This window comes from Chiloscyllium plagiosum, unplaced genomic scaffold (genome assembly GCF_037043375.1).
Source record: "Chiloscyllium plagiosum isolate Xiang-an unplaced genomic scaffold, Cpla_swu_hap1 HiC_scaffold_2, whole genome shotgun sequence".
In the NCBI taxonomy this organism is placed as follows: domain Eukaryota; kingdom Metazoa; phylum Chordata; class Chondrichthyes; order Orectolobiformes; family Hemiscylliidae; genus Chiloscyllium; species Chiloscyllium plagiosum.
In genome coordinates, this window is record NW_028270140.1 from 31,876,657 (window position 1) to 31,892,628 (window position 15,972).

Sequence of the window (15,972 nt, forward strand, 5' to 3'; positions counted from 1 at the left end):
ATGAGAGAATTGAATCATCACACCTTGACATTCAATGGCATTACCATTGCTGTAACCTCCATTCTCAAATCTGGGGTTACCATTGACCAGAAACTCAACTGGACCAGCCAGATAAATAATGTGGCTAAACAAAAGCCAGTCTGAGGCTAAGAATTTTACCAACATGAGTACCTACATGATAGATGGAGTGCAGTGGTTCAAGAAGGCAGCTCACAACCACCTTCTGGAATGTAATTACAGATGATCAACAAATAGCCAATGACAAATCCGAATCTATGTATAAAGAGGAAAGCCCCCAATATTCTGTTTTACAGCTTTAAATAATCATTTTTTGTCCTATCGTCTGTTAAGAATATTGTACTCTCCTGATGAAGGAGTCATGCCCGAAACATCGATTTTCCTGCTCCTCAGATGCTGCCTGACCTGCTGTGCTTTTCCAGCACCACACACTTGACTCTTGATCTCCAGCATCTGCAGTCCTTACTTTCTCCTACTCCATGCTTCAGTCAGAAATCTCTTTCGAAAGACTTCTTCAACTTGCTGATCAGATGGAAATGGAAGATGTTTTTCCATTTGCTATTTGTAGGGCAATTGTTGACAAAAGGGGGTCACAGGATTATTCCGGGATAATTCAAGAAAAATTTCAAAGGAAATACACACTGATTTACTATGATGATACTCGGATAGTTTTCTATTAGTGGAAGTATTTAGTTTTTAATATTTACATTGGCTGAATTCCACCAACTAGCTGAACAATATGTTATTTGCACTGGAGAGAGACAGAGATGGATTATGTGGGTATAAGACGGCGCTTTAATTGGAATGATTGTGCTTAACAGAACTAGCTTCCTCACAAATGAATAGGGCTACGTGTTTTGATCAATTTTGTTGTGCAGAACAAAACCCATTTAACAGCTGTCGGCTTTAATAAGAATACACGAAGGAAATGAAGATAACTTCCAATCAGACCCATTCCCATTGTAGATCACCCAATCTTAGAACAGCAGATTGCATTTGTGTAACATCTTTAACGTGGTAGACTGTCAGAGTGTGTTTCACAGGAGATATTATCCACCTGAATTTGTCATTGAGCCACATAGGGAGATATTAGAACATCCTGACCAAAGATTTGGTCAAAGATGTAGGCTTTAAGGAGGAGAAGAGAGTTCGGTGGGAAGGCGTAGAAGGAGAAATCCATGTTCGGGCACTGGCATGTGAAAACATGGCTGTCAGTTGTGGAGTGATGGAAAATTGGGATTTGCTGAGGAAGCCAGAGTTAGAGAGGGCGGGCAGGGTGGCTCAGTGGGTAGCACTGCTGCCTCACAGCACGAGGGTCCCAGGTTCAATTCCAGCCTCAGGTGACTCTCTGTGTGGAGTTTGCACATTCACCCCGTGTCTGCGTGGGTTTCCTCCGGGTGCTCTGGTTTCCTCCCACAGTCCAAAGATGAGCAGGTCAGGTGAATTGGCCATGCTAAATTGTCCCATAGTGTTAGGTCAGAGGGAAATGGGTCTGGGTGTGGGAATGGACTGTTTGGGCCAAAAGGCCTGTTTCCACATTGTAGGGAATCTAATCTAAAAAACGAGTGCAGATAGTTGTCGCGATAGGAATAGGTGACGCCTCGGAGGGATTAGAGAGATTTTCTAATCAGTCTGTTCAGAGATGTTATTACACATGTCTGGAGCAGCTGGTTCTTGAACCCAGGCCTCCTAGCTCAGAGGCAGGACATTACCACTGCACCATAGGGACCCTATGGGGGGATTTGAAAGCCAGAATGAGAATTTTGATTAGTTACAGGACTATACTTTGCAAATACCATGAAATCCTCACACCTAATCTAACAACATTCTGGAATTCTCAACAACCCTCCTCTAATTTGGATGCAGCCTATCATAGTAATTTAAAAAAAGGTTACATTTGTATAGAACCTTTTGCAAACTCAGGATCTGTTGAAGTGTAGTCACAGTGATTTAGGGAAACACACTGGGCAGGTTTTGCATGGTAAACTCCCACAGAGAGCAGTGTGACAGTGACCCCAGGCGACCTGGTGTTTTTGTGATGTGGGAGAGGGATAAATGCTGAACAAGGAAAACCCCACTGTTCTTTGTTGAAATTGTGGCTGTGGGATCTTTTACATCCATCAGAGAGGATTAACATCTCATCTGAAAGGTGTCATCCCTGAGAGTGCAGTATTCCTTCAGTATTGCATTGGCCTGGATTCATGCTCCATCTGGTGGAGCTGGATCTGATTTATAACTGCAGTCACCATCCATCCATCACTCCCCTAGATGTTTGAGTCGGATGCTTTAGGACTGGTTTGAATGCAGACAATCAGCTCCTGGGCCTGGGTGAATACTGTAGTGTATATTACATTACCATCTGTGGAATCTTGCTGTGCATACACTCACTGCTGCGCTTTGATATTACAAAGAAGGAGTAGGCCACTCGGCCCTTTGAGCCTGCCCCGCTATTCAATATGAGAAGACCATAAGATGTATGTAGGTAGGCCCTTCAGCCCCTCATCAAGCCTGATCCAACATGCCTCAAATCCACTTAGCTGCATTTTCACCATAACCCTTGAGTTCTCCCACTGATCAAGAATTTATCTTTCTCAGTCTTAACTATTTATAAGGTCTCTGCCCCCACATCTGTCTGTGACAAATAGTTCCAAAGATTCTCTACACTTTAAGAGAAGAATTTCCTCCTCATCTCTGGTCTTAGACTCTCCCATGAGGGGAAACAACTTCTCAGAATTTACTGTGTCAAGCCCCTTAAGAATCCTCTATGTTTCAGGTGGATTATCTCTAATTCTTCTAAACCCCAATGAGTAACATCCCAACCTGTTTAACCTTTGCTCATAAGACAGTCTCTCCATAGCAGGGATCATCCAAATCAACCTTCACTGAAATACCTCCAATAAAATGATAAATTTCCTTAGATAAGCCGACCAAAACTGCACACAGTACTCCAGATGTAGTCTCACCTGCACTTTGTACAGTTGCAGGTAAGAATTCTCTACTCTTGTATTCCAACCCGCATGAAATAAGGACCAGCATTCCAGTAGCCTTCCTGATTATCTGTGCATTAACCTTGGGTTTTGTGTACAAGGTACCCCCCCAGTCCCTTTGTGTTTCATGTACAAGGCACCCCTGAGCCCTTTCTGTAGTTTTTCTTCATTTAAATAATTTTCTGTGCTTTTGTTCTCCCTTCCAAAATGATGACATTCGGGGAGACTGCAACACTCTGTGGAATTGAGGCTGGGTTTGAATAACTATGCGGCTCCCATCTGCTCCCATTTCTTAGCTTTACTTGTCTTTCTGATTACTGTTTCTAGCTGCTATGTGGCAGTAACCCGGGCGCTAAGCTTGTGTTTAAACGTCTTCCCCTGCTTTGGAAGCAACATCTACATCGTAATCTCTTCAGTACAACAGTGTGGGAGGATTGACTTATTCCTGAACACTTCCTTCCTCCTACAGCCAGCCATTGTCCATCCTAACGTGCTCGGTGTGTGTTATAAGATTATAGATTTCTCCATTGAATGGTTGCCGGTGAAGTTTGATATGAGGGAGACGGTGTTTGGCCTGTATGCTATGTGTCACCCACTTTACTTTTCTGCTTTGTGCAAGTAGGGCGGCACGGTGGCTCAGTGGTTAGCACTGCTGCCTTGCAGCGCCAGGGACCCAGGTTTGATTCCAGCCTCGGGCAGAATGTCTGCGTGGAGTTTGCACATTCTCCCCGTGTCTGCGTGGGTTTCCTCTGGGTGCTTCGGTTTCCTCCCACAGTCCAAAGATGTGCAGGTCAGGTGAATTGGCTATGCTAAATTGCCCATAACGATAGGTGCATTAGTAGGGAGGAGGGGAATGGGTGTGGGGGGGGTTACTCTTTGGAGGATCTATGTGGATTTGTTGGGCCAAAGGGCCTGTTTCTACACTGTAGGGAATCGAATCTAATCTAATCTAAATTGGAAGCCTTCTGATTCTGTGGAATATGTAGTTACCAAGGGTAAGAAAGGGAAAGAGTTAAGGGCAGAGGTGGAGTTGAAAGGAAGCAAACCAGCTGCCTCCCATCAAATACTTCTTTCTGTCTAAAGTTGCTGCCTTTTTGCTCATAGATTTAGATTTTATTGTCACGTGTACTCAAGTATGGGGTCCAAGAGTACAGTGAAAAGTGTACAATGTCATGCCACACATTTTAGATACAAAGTACTTAGGTGCAAAATCTTTCTTACAAAAGTAGAAAAATAAAGTCAAAAAAAAGAAAAATAAATAAAAGTGACAAGTTCAGCACTACAGTGTTCTTAGTTTAAAAGTAGAAAAATGAAGTTTAAGATGTCAAACATTACAGTCCTTTCTTAAAACATGGGCGCAACTGGGATGCTCCGAACTGGGCTTTCCCCACCAGAGCTCACGCTCCTGTGCACTGGGCTTGCTATACTGGCCCCCAGTACAGAAACATTCAAATACTCCTTGCCCGTCCTTAACTGCTATGAATGGAGTGGTTTGCTACATACGTGAAATCAGACCAGACCAGTGAAGGACGACAGACTTCCTTCCCTTGAAGTGTATTGGTACCCAGGGCTTTTAACCTGGCTCTCGGGATTACTAATCCAGTAATATTACCCCCATATTCCCCGGTCCTTATCCCAATTTTTACAGCTCAGTCTCATTTCTCCTCTGTAGCACCTTGGGACTATGTTAAAGGTGCTACATAAATGCAAGCTGTTGGTTGGGTGCGGTCTTATAAGTTCTTTTCTTTGAAGTCCTGAGAGGACATTAGCCTTCTGTGATCCTGTATATCTCCTTGTTAACTGTTTCTGACGTGAAAAGTTTTTTCTTGGTAGCATCTCATAGTCCATTCCAACTCACTCTTCTACATTATCTATGACCGATGATAGGTCACACAGGGTAACGGTCAGCAGTGGGAATCCTGCCCCATTTCTTTCCGCTCTCTCTCTCTGTCTCCAGAGCAAGAGGATGCTGAGGCCTGTGGATGGACTTCTATAGATCTTGGCAGTTTGGCCCATTGTGCCCATTCAGGTGTTAACCTTTCAAACTGAACCATTGCCATTATCACCATCACTGTGAAATCACAAAGCTCAGAATACAGCAAGAATCAAAACTGAGGCTGTCCTGATTAAACAGGTCAAACTTGGGTCAGTTGTGACATCTTCAGTAGGCTGCACACTCTCACTTCTGAGTCAGTCAAGCCTCCAGACACTTGAGGTCAGTAATCTAGGCGGGTAAATCCTCTGCATTACGGAGAGAGTACTGCACTGTTGGGCACTGCAGGTTTTCAAACGATATGTTAAACTGAGGAACTTAGCTGGTAGTTTTGCTTTATTAAAAACAAAATTCCCACTGCCATTAATTCACTGAAGAGCAGGGGATCTGTCCTTGATGTCTTGCCCAATATTTATCGTTATTCACAAAAAGAAAAATCTGGCATTGTTTCATTGCTTTCTGTGGTAGTTTGCTGTATAAATTGGCTGCTTGTGTTTCTTCTATTACAACAGTGACCGCATTTCAAAAATTATTTCATTGGTTGCAAAGTTCTTTGTGACATTCTGTCTTCCTTTGCACTGTTATTTTCCGCTGAGCTAGAGTTTTATTTTCTTTGTTAATTTATTAAAGTCCCTCAGAAGGAAATGCGTGCTTTTGGCTGCAGAATTAGTCAAGGCCACATACGCACTTCCTGCCTTGGTGTCGGGAATCACGACTCGCTGATCAACGTGGAGAAGCAAGCCATCCTCTCTGTGCCTTCACTGACCCCTGACAGTGATAGCAGATATGTCAGAGGCTGAGGGGTGACCTTACAGAAATTAATCAAATCATGAGCGGCATGGATAGGATGAATGGCCAAAATCCTTTCCCCAGGTTAGGGGAGTCCAAAACTAGAGGGTATAGGTTTAGGGTGAGAGGGGAAAGATTTAAAGAGGGCCTAAGGGGCAGCTTTTTCATGCAGAGGGTGGCGCATGTATGGAATAAGCTGCCAAGGGAAATCATAGGGATGTACAACGCAGAAACAGACCTTTTGGTTCAACTCGTCTATGCCAACCAGATATCCCAACCCAGTCTAATCCCACCTGCCAGCACCTAGCCCATATCCCTCCAAACCCTTCCTATTCATATACCCATCCTGACGCCTTTTAAATGTTGCAATTGTACCAGCCTCCACCACTTCCTCTGGTAGCTCTTTCCATACACACACCACACTCTGCGTGAAAAAATTGTCCCTTAGGTCCCTTTTATATCTTTCCCCTCTCACCCTAAACCTATGCCCTCTAATTCTGGACTCCCCCCACCCCAGGGAAAAGACTTTGTCTATTTACCATATCCATGCCCCTCATAATTTTGTAAACCTCTATAAGGTGACCCCTCAGCCTCCGACGCTCCAAGGAAAACATCTCCAGCCTATTCAGCCTCTCCCTATAGCTCAAATCCTCCAATCCTGGCAACATCCTTGTAAATCTTTTCTGAACCCTTTCAAGTTTGTGGTGGAGGCTGGAACAATACAACATTTAAAAGTCATCTGGATAGGTATATGAATAGGAAGAATTTGGAGGAATATGGGCCAAATTCTGGCAAATGGGACTAGATTAGTTTAGGAAATCTGGTCAGCATTAAGGGTCTTTTTCTCCATATTGCTTTTAATCCTTTACTCATTTTACTGGTCAGTTTCTCATGGCATTGCATAGGTAGCCTATAATCCTGAGGAATAAATGGGGAGTGGGGAAAGAGGGAGAAGGGAAGGGAAGGGAAAAGAGAACATAAAATGGAAGGGGGGGATGTGAGATAAGGGAGCTAGGGAGGGGGAAGTGGAAAGCAGGAATTGGGGAATGGGTGGGGTGGTTAGGGAGGAAGAATGGAGAGAGGGAGGGGCAATGGGAAGTGGGGATGGGAATTTAGGGTGTGAGTGTTGACAGGGTTAGCGCTGTGGTACAGGAATAGCAGGAAGCGGGGACGGGCTGTCTAAACTAGTGAGGAAACCTTCAGGATCACATCCAGCTAGCATTGCTAATTCAAGCAGGAAGGCTTTTCCAATACCAATTGCAATATGGCAGGTGGTGCTATCTAGCTGGGTTGGATATTTCAGTCACCATATCACACTTGCTGAATGAGGCGATCTCTTTTTCCAGACCGCAATTTCTGAGAAATTGAGAACAATTAGATGTGAACAGCAGGAAACTCTGAGCAATCTTTAGAAGTAGTAACCTTGTGCAGTTGAAACAATTACATGGATGTGACTGACCGTCGTTGAGTCAGAGAATTCATTGAATTCATAGAAGGCTGTGGAGGCCAGGTCAATGAGTACAGTTAAGACTGAGATGGATAGGTTTTTGAATATCAAGGGTCACGGGGAGAATAGAGTTGAGAAACTTATCAGGCATGATTGAATGGCGGAGCAGACTCGATGGGCTGGATGGCCTAATTTCTGCTCCTATGTCTTATGGTCTTATAGATCTGAAAAAAAAAGACTTGTCAATAGCAAAAGGATCAGGACTACTACTATTGTAAACGTGAGGCACAACACTATTCTATTTCATCCAATATGAGGCTCAGCCTGTGTAATCCCCAGGGATGTATCTTTTTTATAATCAGCCTGTTCAAACATCACATAAAAGCTCTGTGGCAGATTGCACTTAAATCTAGGTCTTCCTGTTTCCTTTTTTTATAGAACCTCTTGCTATCTCTTTTTATATTTCTAGCTAATTTCCTTGCACGCATTAATTTATTTTTCCTGATTAGTGTTTTAGCCATTCTGTGTTATGCTTTATATTCTGACCAGTCATCTGAAGTATCACTCATCTTTGCACATTATATGCTTTTACTTTGGGTTTGATGCTTTCCTTAACTTATCATAGAATCCCTATAGTGTGGAAGCAGGCCATGTGGGCCATTGAGTCCACACTGACCTCTAAAGAGCAATCCACTTACCCTGTCACTGTAACCCTGCAATGTCCCATGGCTAATCCACCCAAGCACACGGCCACCTCCTTCTCCTCAGGGATGTATATTTTTCTGATACCTTCGCTCAATTAAAGCACCTTTTTTTTTGAGACAACTAGGGTCATTCTGACTTGGGTGATATTTCCCTTTCCATCACTCGCCATATCCTCAACTATCAAGCACTAAATTTAACCCTTAACCCTCCTCTCCACTCTTTCATCCTCAATGACACTTCTTTGAACATACTTATTTGATCAAACAATTGTTGACTGCCCTCCCATGTAGCTCAATGTAAGTCTTGCTTGGTAACACTCCTGTATGAAAGGTGCCATCTAACTGCAAAAGTTGTTTCCACTGCAGCCACTAACATTAAAAACAGCAGTAATCTTGAAACTAATTTGATTTGTTCTGTTTTAGTATCTTATACTGTGCACAGAAGCCATTCAGCCCAATAATTGCCCATGCTGCACTCTTTTTAAAAACTTATATAGTTAATCCCCTCTGCTCTTTCCACTACAGCCATGGAAATTGGTCTGTATGAACAAAAATAATTTGTGCTTAGCCTGATCCACTTTAAATCACAGTTAATCCACTATCTACTTTTGTCTATAAAATATTTAATGACTCCACAATGACCCTGGAGTGTTTTCAAAGATGCACATCCTTCTGAGAGAAAAAGAAAATCACCTGATCTCTGGCCTAAAATAGCGCTCACTAATTTCAAAACACTGCCTGCCCCTTCCTGTTTGCTCAGTTCTGGACTGACCCAGAAGAGGAAACATCTTTTCCATGTCCATCTTGTCAAGACTTCAGGAACTTACAAACCTCCATCAAATCACCCCTCTCTCTTCTCAAGTCCAGTGAAAAGCACAGATCGTTCAACCTCTCCTCAAAAGACAAACCATTTATTGTGGCTATTAGTCCAATAAAGCTCCTTTGTATTGTTCAAAATCATTTACATTCTTCCTAAAGGAAGGAGACCAAAACAGCACACAGGATTTAAGATGTGATTTGGAGATGCTGGTGTTGGACTGGGATGTACAAAGTTAAAAATCACACAATACCAGATTTAAGATTTGGTCTCACCACTGCCCTGAAGCATAACATTCTCATGTTTTATGTTCAATTCCTCTTGTAATAAAGGAGTATTACTTCATCATCCTTCTGAATCATTTGCAATAACTGCAGACTAACTTCTTACAACTCACATACTAAAACATCCAGATCCCTGCAGCTGTTTTCCATTTAAATAATACTTGATTTATTTTCATTCTTTCTCCTAAAGTGAACGACTTCACATTTACCCACATTATATTCCATCTGTAAGATATTTGCCCACCCACTCAATCTGTCGTAAGTTGGTCTGCATCATTGTTAGGTCATCTTCCCAACATGCATTTTTACCTACATTTGTGTCATCTACAAATTTAGCCACCAAACCTTCAATGCCCTCATCTAAGTTATTGATATACATTGTGAAAAAGTGGGGACCCAGTACAGTCTCCTATAGGACCCCACACATTGCATCCTGCCAATTTGAAAAATACCAATTTATGCATACTCTGTTTTCTGCCATATTTGCTATTTTCCAGTATCATGGAACCTTTGAGAATCTAACAAATTTTGGAAAGTTAACACCAATGCACCTACCTGATTAGACCCAGCTTTTAACACCCTAGGATTAAGCTAATCATGGAGATTTATTATCTTGAGGCTTCACCAGTTTGCTCAGTACCTCTTACTTAGGGACTATTAATTCACCAAAGTTCTCTTTTTGTTTTCTTCAACCTCCAGGTTTAAAGGTATTGCCAGCATGTTTTTGTATCTTCTATAGCGAAGAAGCAAAATATTTATTCATTGTATCCATTTCTTTATTATCTACTATTAACTCTCCATTCTCACTGTCCAGAGGACTAATACTTAGCTGACTTTCTTTTTTATGAATCTATAGAAACTCTTGCTAAATCTTTTTACATTTCTAGCTGATTTCCTTGCGCACTTAATTTATTTTCCTTGATTAGTGTTTTAGTCATTCTCTGTTATTCTTTATATTCTGACCAGTCACTCATCTTTGTACAATTATACATATTTTCTTCTAAGTTAGATGCTTTCCTTACCTTCCCCAACTAATATTAGTGGCTCCTTCTCTTGAAATTTTTCTTCACAGTTGAAATGTATTTATTCTGTCACTGCTTCTCTATTCATCAATCATCTATTCTAATATCCGAATGCACTTAAACTGGCTCAGTTTTCATGGCATGGCAACATGGTTGCTATTATTCACTCTCAGACTCACTTGTCTCCCTTTCAAGCTAAATATAAAATTCAATCATGTTATGATAAATGTGACATAGAGGTGCCTTTACTATGAATTAATTAATTAATCCTGTCACATTACACAATACCAAGTCTAGTGTAGCCTGCTTTCTGGTTGGTTACAGACATAATGCTCTAAGAAACTATCTTGAAAACATTCTATCTGTTTGTCATTAAAGGTACTGTAGCGAATATGATTTTTTTCCATTTTATATGGAGATTAATGTCTCCCATAATTAGTGCTGTCCCTTTATTCTAAGCACCCAGTATTTTTTCTGGCATATTTCTTGCTGCATCATGGATATTGTTTGGGGACTTGTAGATCACTCCGACTAGTGACTTATTTCTCCTTCTAATCCTCATCTCTACCCAAACTGTTTTTCCATCCTTTTCTCATGATCCAAGGTAATCTCCAACTATTGCACCAATACCATCTTTGAATGGGGGCACTACCTCTCTGCCTTTACCTAGCTTCCTGTTCTTGAATTTCCTGTACCCTTAAATGTTGAGAATCCAGTCCTTCTCATTGTATAGCCATCATTCCATGAGATAATCCAGATCATATTTATTCATGTCAATGTGCACTAGTATTTCATTTACTTTTTATGAATAACACATAAATTCAGACAAAGAGCCTTGAGTTTTCTTATTATCTTTGTCGCATCTAGTCTTGACAGCTGATATATTCTTAGTTTTTTTTCTCTCTTTGTCCTTTCATATCTTTCCCTGATTGTCATTTTCCACATTAGTATTTTGCTCTCCTAAATCGACTCTCTCCTTCGATTTGATATATTTGCCCAGCTTGATCCCTTGCAACTCTCCCCTTGTTTAGTTTATCCAGACGTTATTACCTTTGAGGTTCTGCTTTTGAATTTGGCACCTAATTTCTCATACATTGTCTACAGAACCTCTTCCTGTGTTATTAATAGAATAGATTCCCTACAGTGTGGAAACGAGCCCTTTGGCCCAACAAGTCCATGCCGACCCTCCGAAGAGTAACCCACCCAGCCCCATTCCCTTTACCTATTACTCCACATTTACCCCTGACTAATGCACCTCGCCTACACATCCCTAAACACTATGGACAATTTTGCACGGCTCATTCACCTAGCCTGCACATCTTTGAATTGTGGGACGAAACCAGAGCAAAGCCACGCAGACACAGGGAAAATGTGCAAACTCCACACAGTCGCCCGAGGCTGGAATCGAACCCAGGTCCCTGGCGCTGTGAGGCAGCAGTGCTAACCATTGAGCCACCATGCTGCCCTGCAATGTCAAAGTGGACCACAATGAATGGGATCTTTCCCTTCCCACTGCAGGTTCACCTCCAGCACAGGGGAGATACCCTGAAACTGGGCATCAGACAGATAACCCAGCCTTGACTTGTGCTTCTTGCTGAAGAGAACAGTGTCAATTTCCCTCCGTATACTGTCCCCTGACTATCATGACATTCTTTCTTCCTGTACCACAGTGCCATGGTCAGTTAGCACATCCACCCTGAAGCCCTCACTCTCATCCAAACAAACTGAAACAAAAATCTTCAAACCTGTTGGACAATTGCAAAGGATGAGGCTCCTGCATTCCAGCCTTGGATCTTTTATCTGCCTCACTTGCAGTCACACCCTCTCCTGTGTCTGAACATTAGCTTGGATCAGAAGACCCAAACCTAAGGGGTGTGACCGTCTCCTGGAGTAGTGTCGTAACCTTCCCCGATGGGTGCAGCTCAATACTGAGTCGAAGTTCCTACAACTACGAACACTTACTGCAAGGTGCTGTAAATGTTTGTACCCCGGGTTATAAGTTATATTAAATACTAAGTACCTCTGCATTGACCTTATGAAACCACACAAAGCAATGGACAATATGCATCTCATAAATGCCCATTGATGCACTTGATGTTTCTAGAACACTTAATGTTCACTAGATAGAGATAAGCTTTTTCCCAGGATAAAGTATTCAATAACGAGAGGTCACACTTTCAAGGTGAGAGGTGAAAAGTTTAAGGGGGATACACACGACAAGTACTTTACACAGCGGGTGGTGGGCATCTGGAACGCATTGCCAGCAGAGGTAGTAGAGGCAGGCATGGTAGATTCATTTAAGATGCGTCTGGACAGATGCATGAGGAGGTGGGGATCAGAGAGATGCAGATGCTTAGGAGTTGGGCGACAGGTTTAGACAGTGGATTTGAATCGGCTCAGGCTTGGAGGGCCGAAGGGTCTGTTTCTGGGCTGTAAATTTTCTTTGTTCTTTGTTCTTTCCTTTGTGCCTTTGCTGAAATTTGGGTGAAAAGCTTTGTGTCTTGGTCCATATAATAAGACAGTCTATCAAGATGATGCTGGAATCCAAGACTTCCAAATACAACCAGAGGCTTTCATTTTTATAGCACCTGTCAGGACCTCACGATGCCTCATTACGGCTAATGAAATACTTTTGAAGAATAGTTACTGTTGTAGGAAATGTGGCAGCCAATTTGCACACAACAGATCCCACAAACATCAAGGTGATGATGATGATGATGAGGTTTCTTTTCCTTGTTGATTGGGGGCTAATTATTTACGCAAGTGAAATTTTCTGGTGTTCTTTGTCTGTGGTATCTATGCATCAGCTGAGAGAGCAGATAGGGGCTCAGTTTAAAGTATCATCCGAAAGAAGGTGCCTCATACTCAGACGCACTGACAATGTCAGCCTGGACTAGTCTTTGAAGTGGGATTCTAACCCACGAGCTTCTGATCCAAGATTAAAGAATGTGTCCCACTAAGCCACAGCAGGCACTGTCTCAGTCCCTCTCAAGGGGTGAAGTGGCCGTGAGAAGACCACCAGCGAATTTATCAAGATCTCTTTGAAATTGCAGTGGGCCATGAACACTACCCGTTTTAACTTGACAGTTTTGTGTTGTCAGGTTTCGAGCTTGCAAGCCACCGAGGTCATGGACGGAGCATCTGAAAGAGCAGCATGTGCAGCATCAGCTGGTAAAGGCCGCGGTAACATCATGTCATTTTGTCCTCTCTCTAAATCCAGGGTTGCCAACTCTGCTGGGACCGTTCCTGGAGGTTCTCTCACGTGGCCTCCTGCCACAAACCAGTCCAGCCTCTCATGGACCGTCTGACAAGTCAGGAGGGAAAGTGAGGTCTACAGATGCTGGAGATCAGAGTCAAAGAGTGTGACGCTGGAAAAGAATAGCCGGTCAGGGAGTATCCGAGGAGCAGGAGAGTCGATGATTTGAGCATAAGCTGTTCAGTGGTATTTGATAAAGAACTTATGCTTGAAACATCGATTCTCCTGCTCCTCGGATGCTGCCTGACCGGCTGTGCTTTTCCAGCACCACATTCTTCGACGAGTCAGTCTTTCTGACACCCCTGCCATACCACAACCAATTGGAAAACAAGCAGCAGCTTTGTGAGCCAATTAGATTGGACTTGACTGTCACTCAAACAGCCTAAACAGAAGGGTTCCAAGATTTTATTTTTAATGTCTGTATGATTTTCCTCCTGGGTCTTTACTTGCAGCAGTGTTCAGCTTTTCTTCCCGGAGACTCCAGGGCAATCCTAGAGAGTTGGCAACCCCTCCTTTATTCCCCTGCTGGAACAACAGAGGGATTCAGTAACTCTTCAGAGTCTTTGGTTTGGAGATGGGATGTATTGGTGGTTGCACAGGGCAAAGTGTTAGCTGCCTCTGTGGTTTTAGCAGCAGTTCATCGAATTCCTACCTTCTCCTCACCCAACACCTGCCTCAATAGAAGTGTTAGATACCGAGAGATTTTCACCTCCCAGTATTCCAAAATAGGCTGGGTACATATTTCTCCCCTTCATCTTAGCAGCCTCAGTTCTTTCATCCTCAAACCACGTGCACCATGCTATGAGTACAGAGAGAAGTTTTTCTTACACAGTGAGCCATGATCACTGGCTGAAAAGATCTGAAGCAGATTCTGTGGTATAAAAGTGGAATTGGATGAAAGCTTGGGAAGATGGGCAGCACGGTGGCTCAGAGGTTAGCACTGCTGCCTCGCATGCCAGGGACCCAGATTCGATTCCAGCCTCTGGCGATTGTCTGTGTGGAGGTTGCACATTCTCCCCATGTCTGCGTGGGTTTCCTCCGGATGCTCCGGTTTCCTCCCACAGTCCAAAGATGTGCAGGTCAGGTAAATTAGCCATGCTAAATTGCCCATAGTGTTCGGTGCATTAGTAGGGAGTAGGGGAATGGGTCTGAGGGGGTTACTCTTCGGTGGGTCGGTGTGGACTTGTTGGGCTGCACTGTAGGGAATCTAATCTAATAAAAAGGAAACAAAAACATAGCAGTGCAATGCTAAAAGAGTGAAGAGGAATAGGAGTATTTGGATTGCTCTTTCAAAGAGTTAGCATAGGCACAATGGACCAAATGGCCTCCCTCTCTGCTGCATGATTTAATATTGCAAGTTCTGCTGAACAGGCAGCTGCCTGCTTGCTAAACTAACAATGGATCACAACAATAAATACCATGATCAATCAAGAACGAAACTCAAGTTGGATTTCATCAGTTTGAGATACTTCCAGCATCTTAAATTCATTGTTTTGTTTTTGCCCTCTTATCTTTGTCTCTTTCAGTCCACATAACTCCATGGGTATAATAGAGCATCCTCCAAGCCCGAAACCAAAGTGTCCCCCTTTCTTCAACATGAGCACCCCCTGCGAGGACCAGTGGGCCCTTGCTGAGTGAGACTATGGTCACCTGACTGAATAAAGACTCAGGGTTAATTTCTTCAACTCTAACATTCAGCTTAATCCAGGCTTTAGTGGTCTGTGCCATCAGGGTAAGCTCGATCCATGAGCTTCCTGTTGCTGAAGGCCCCAAATATCTACCGTTAAAACTACCGCAATGAGGAGAGACGAAGTAGGGATGGGAGGAGGTAGGTGTGCAGTGTAAACACTGACCGTTGTTCTGAAATGGCCTGATTCTGCGCTGTAAACACTTGAAAATGTTTTGTCAAGCCCTTTTTTGGCCTTTTTTCTCCTTCTGAAATGGCATTCTGCTACAAAGGCCTATTTTGCTGAAATGTGAAACCCTGTACAGCAGAGGAGGAGCCATTAGGCCCCAAGGTTTTCCACTTGTATCCAAATGTTTTTGAAATGTGTCAGGAGTTTTCATTTCTGCCGCCCACCAAGGCAGCGAACTCCAGACCGCCACCCTCTGGATGAAAGAATTTCTCCTTAACTCCAGTCTAGTCCTTCAACCAATCACTTAGAACCTGGGGCCACTAGTTATTCACCTTTCTGTGAAGGGCAATAGGATCCTGCCTAATCCATTGTATGTCAACCCCGCTCAATTCTATATGTCTCAATTAAGTGTCTCTTCAGGCTCCTCTCGTCCAAAGAAAGCAACACCAGATGACTCAGTCTTTCCTCATGACAAAACCTCTCCTTCCCCGGCAACTTGCTTATAGATCTTCTTTGTACCATCTTTATTGCAATCTTCTCTTCCTTCCTGTAATGTAATAATTCAATCAGCTTCCATGCTTCTGAAAAAAATGATTTACCCCATTTCAAATAATGTTCTCTCTTGTTTGATATTCATCCTAAATGTTACATCATTCTCAGCTCAGCATGGGAGTTTCTGTCAGTCCTGCTATTGAGCAGCTGTCTGGAAGTGGGATGAGGTCTACCAAGATTGATCTACCCTGTCATATCACTCTCCCCACACCCATCCCAGTTCTCGATAAACCAGTTATCATAGAGT

The 15,972-nt window shown here is 43.0% G+C and overlaps 1 protein-coding gene across 2 annotated transcripts in view; it reads left to right on the top strand.

Moving 5' to 3' along the window:
* Positions 1-15,972, top strand: part of entrep1 (endosomal transmembrane epsin interactor 1) — a 140,675-nt gene that overhangs the window by 112,105 nt on the left and 12,598 nt on the right. For both annotated transcript variants that reach the window (XM_043716853.2, XM_043716843.2), the window contains exon 8: positions 13,163-13,232. In XM_043716853.2, the coding sequence (XP_043572788.1) occupies positions 13,163-13,232 (70 nt within the window). The remainder of the gene's footprint in view (positions 1-13,162; positions 13,233-15,972) is intronic.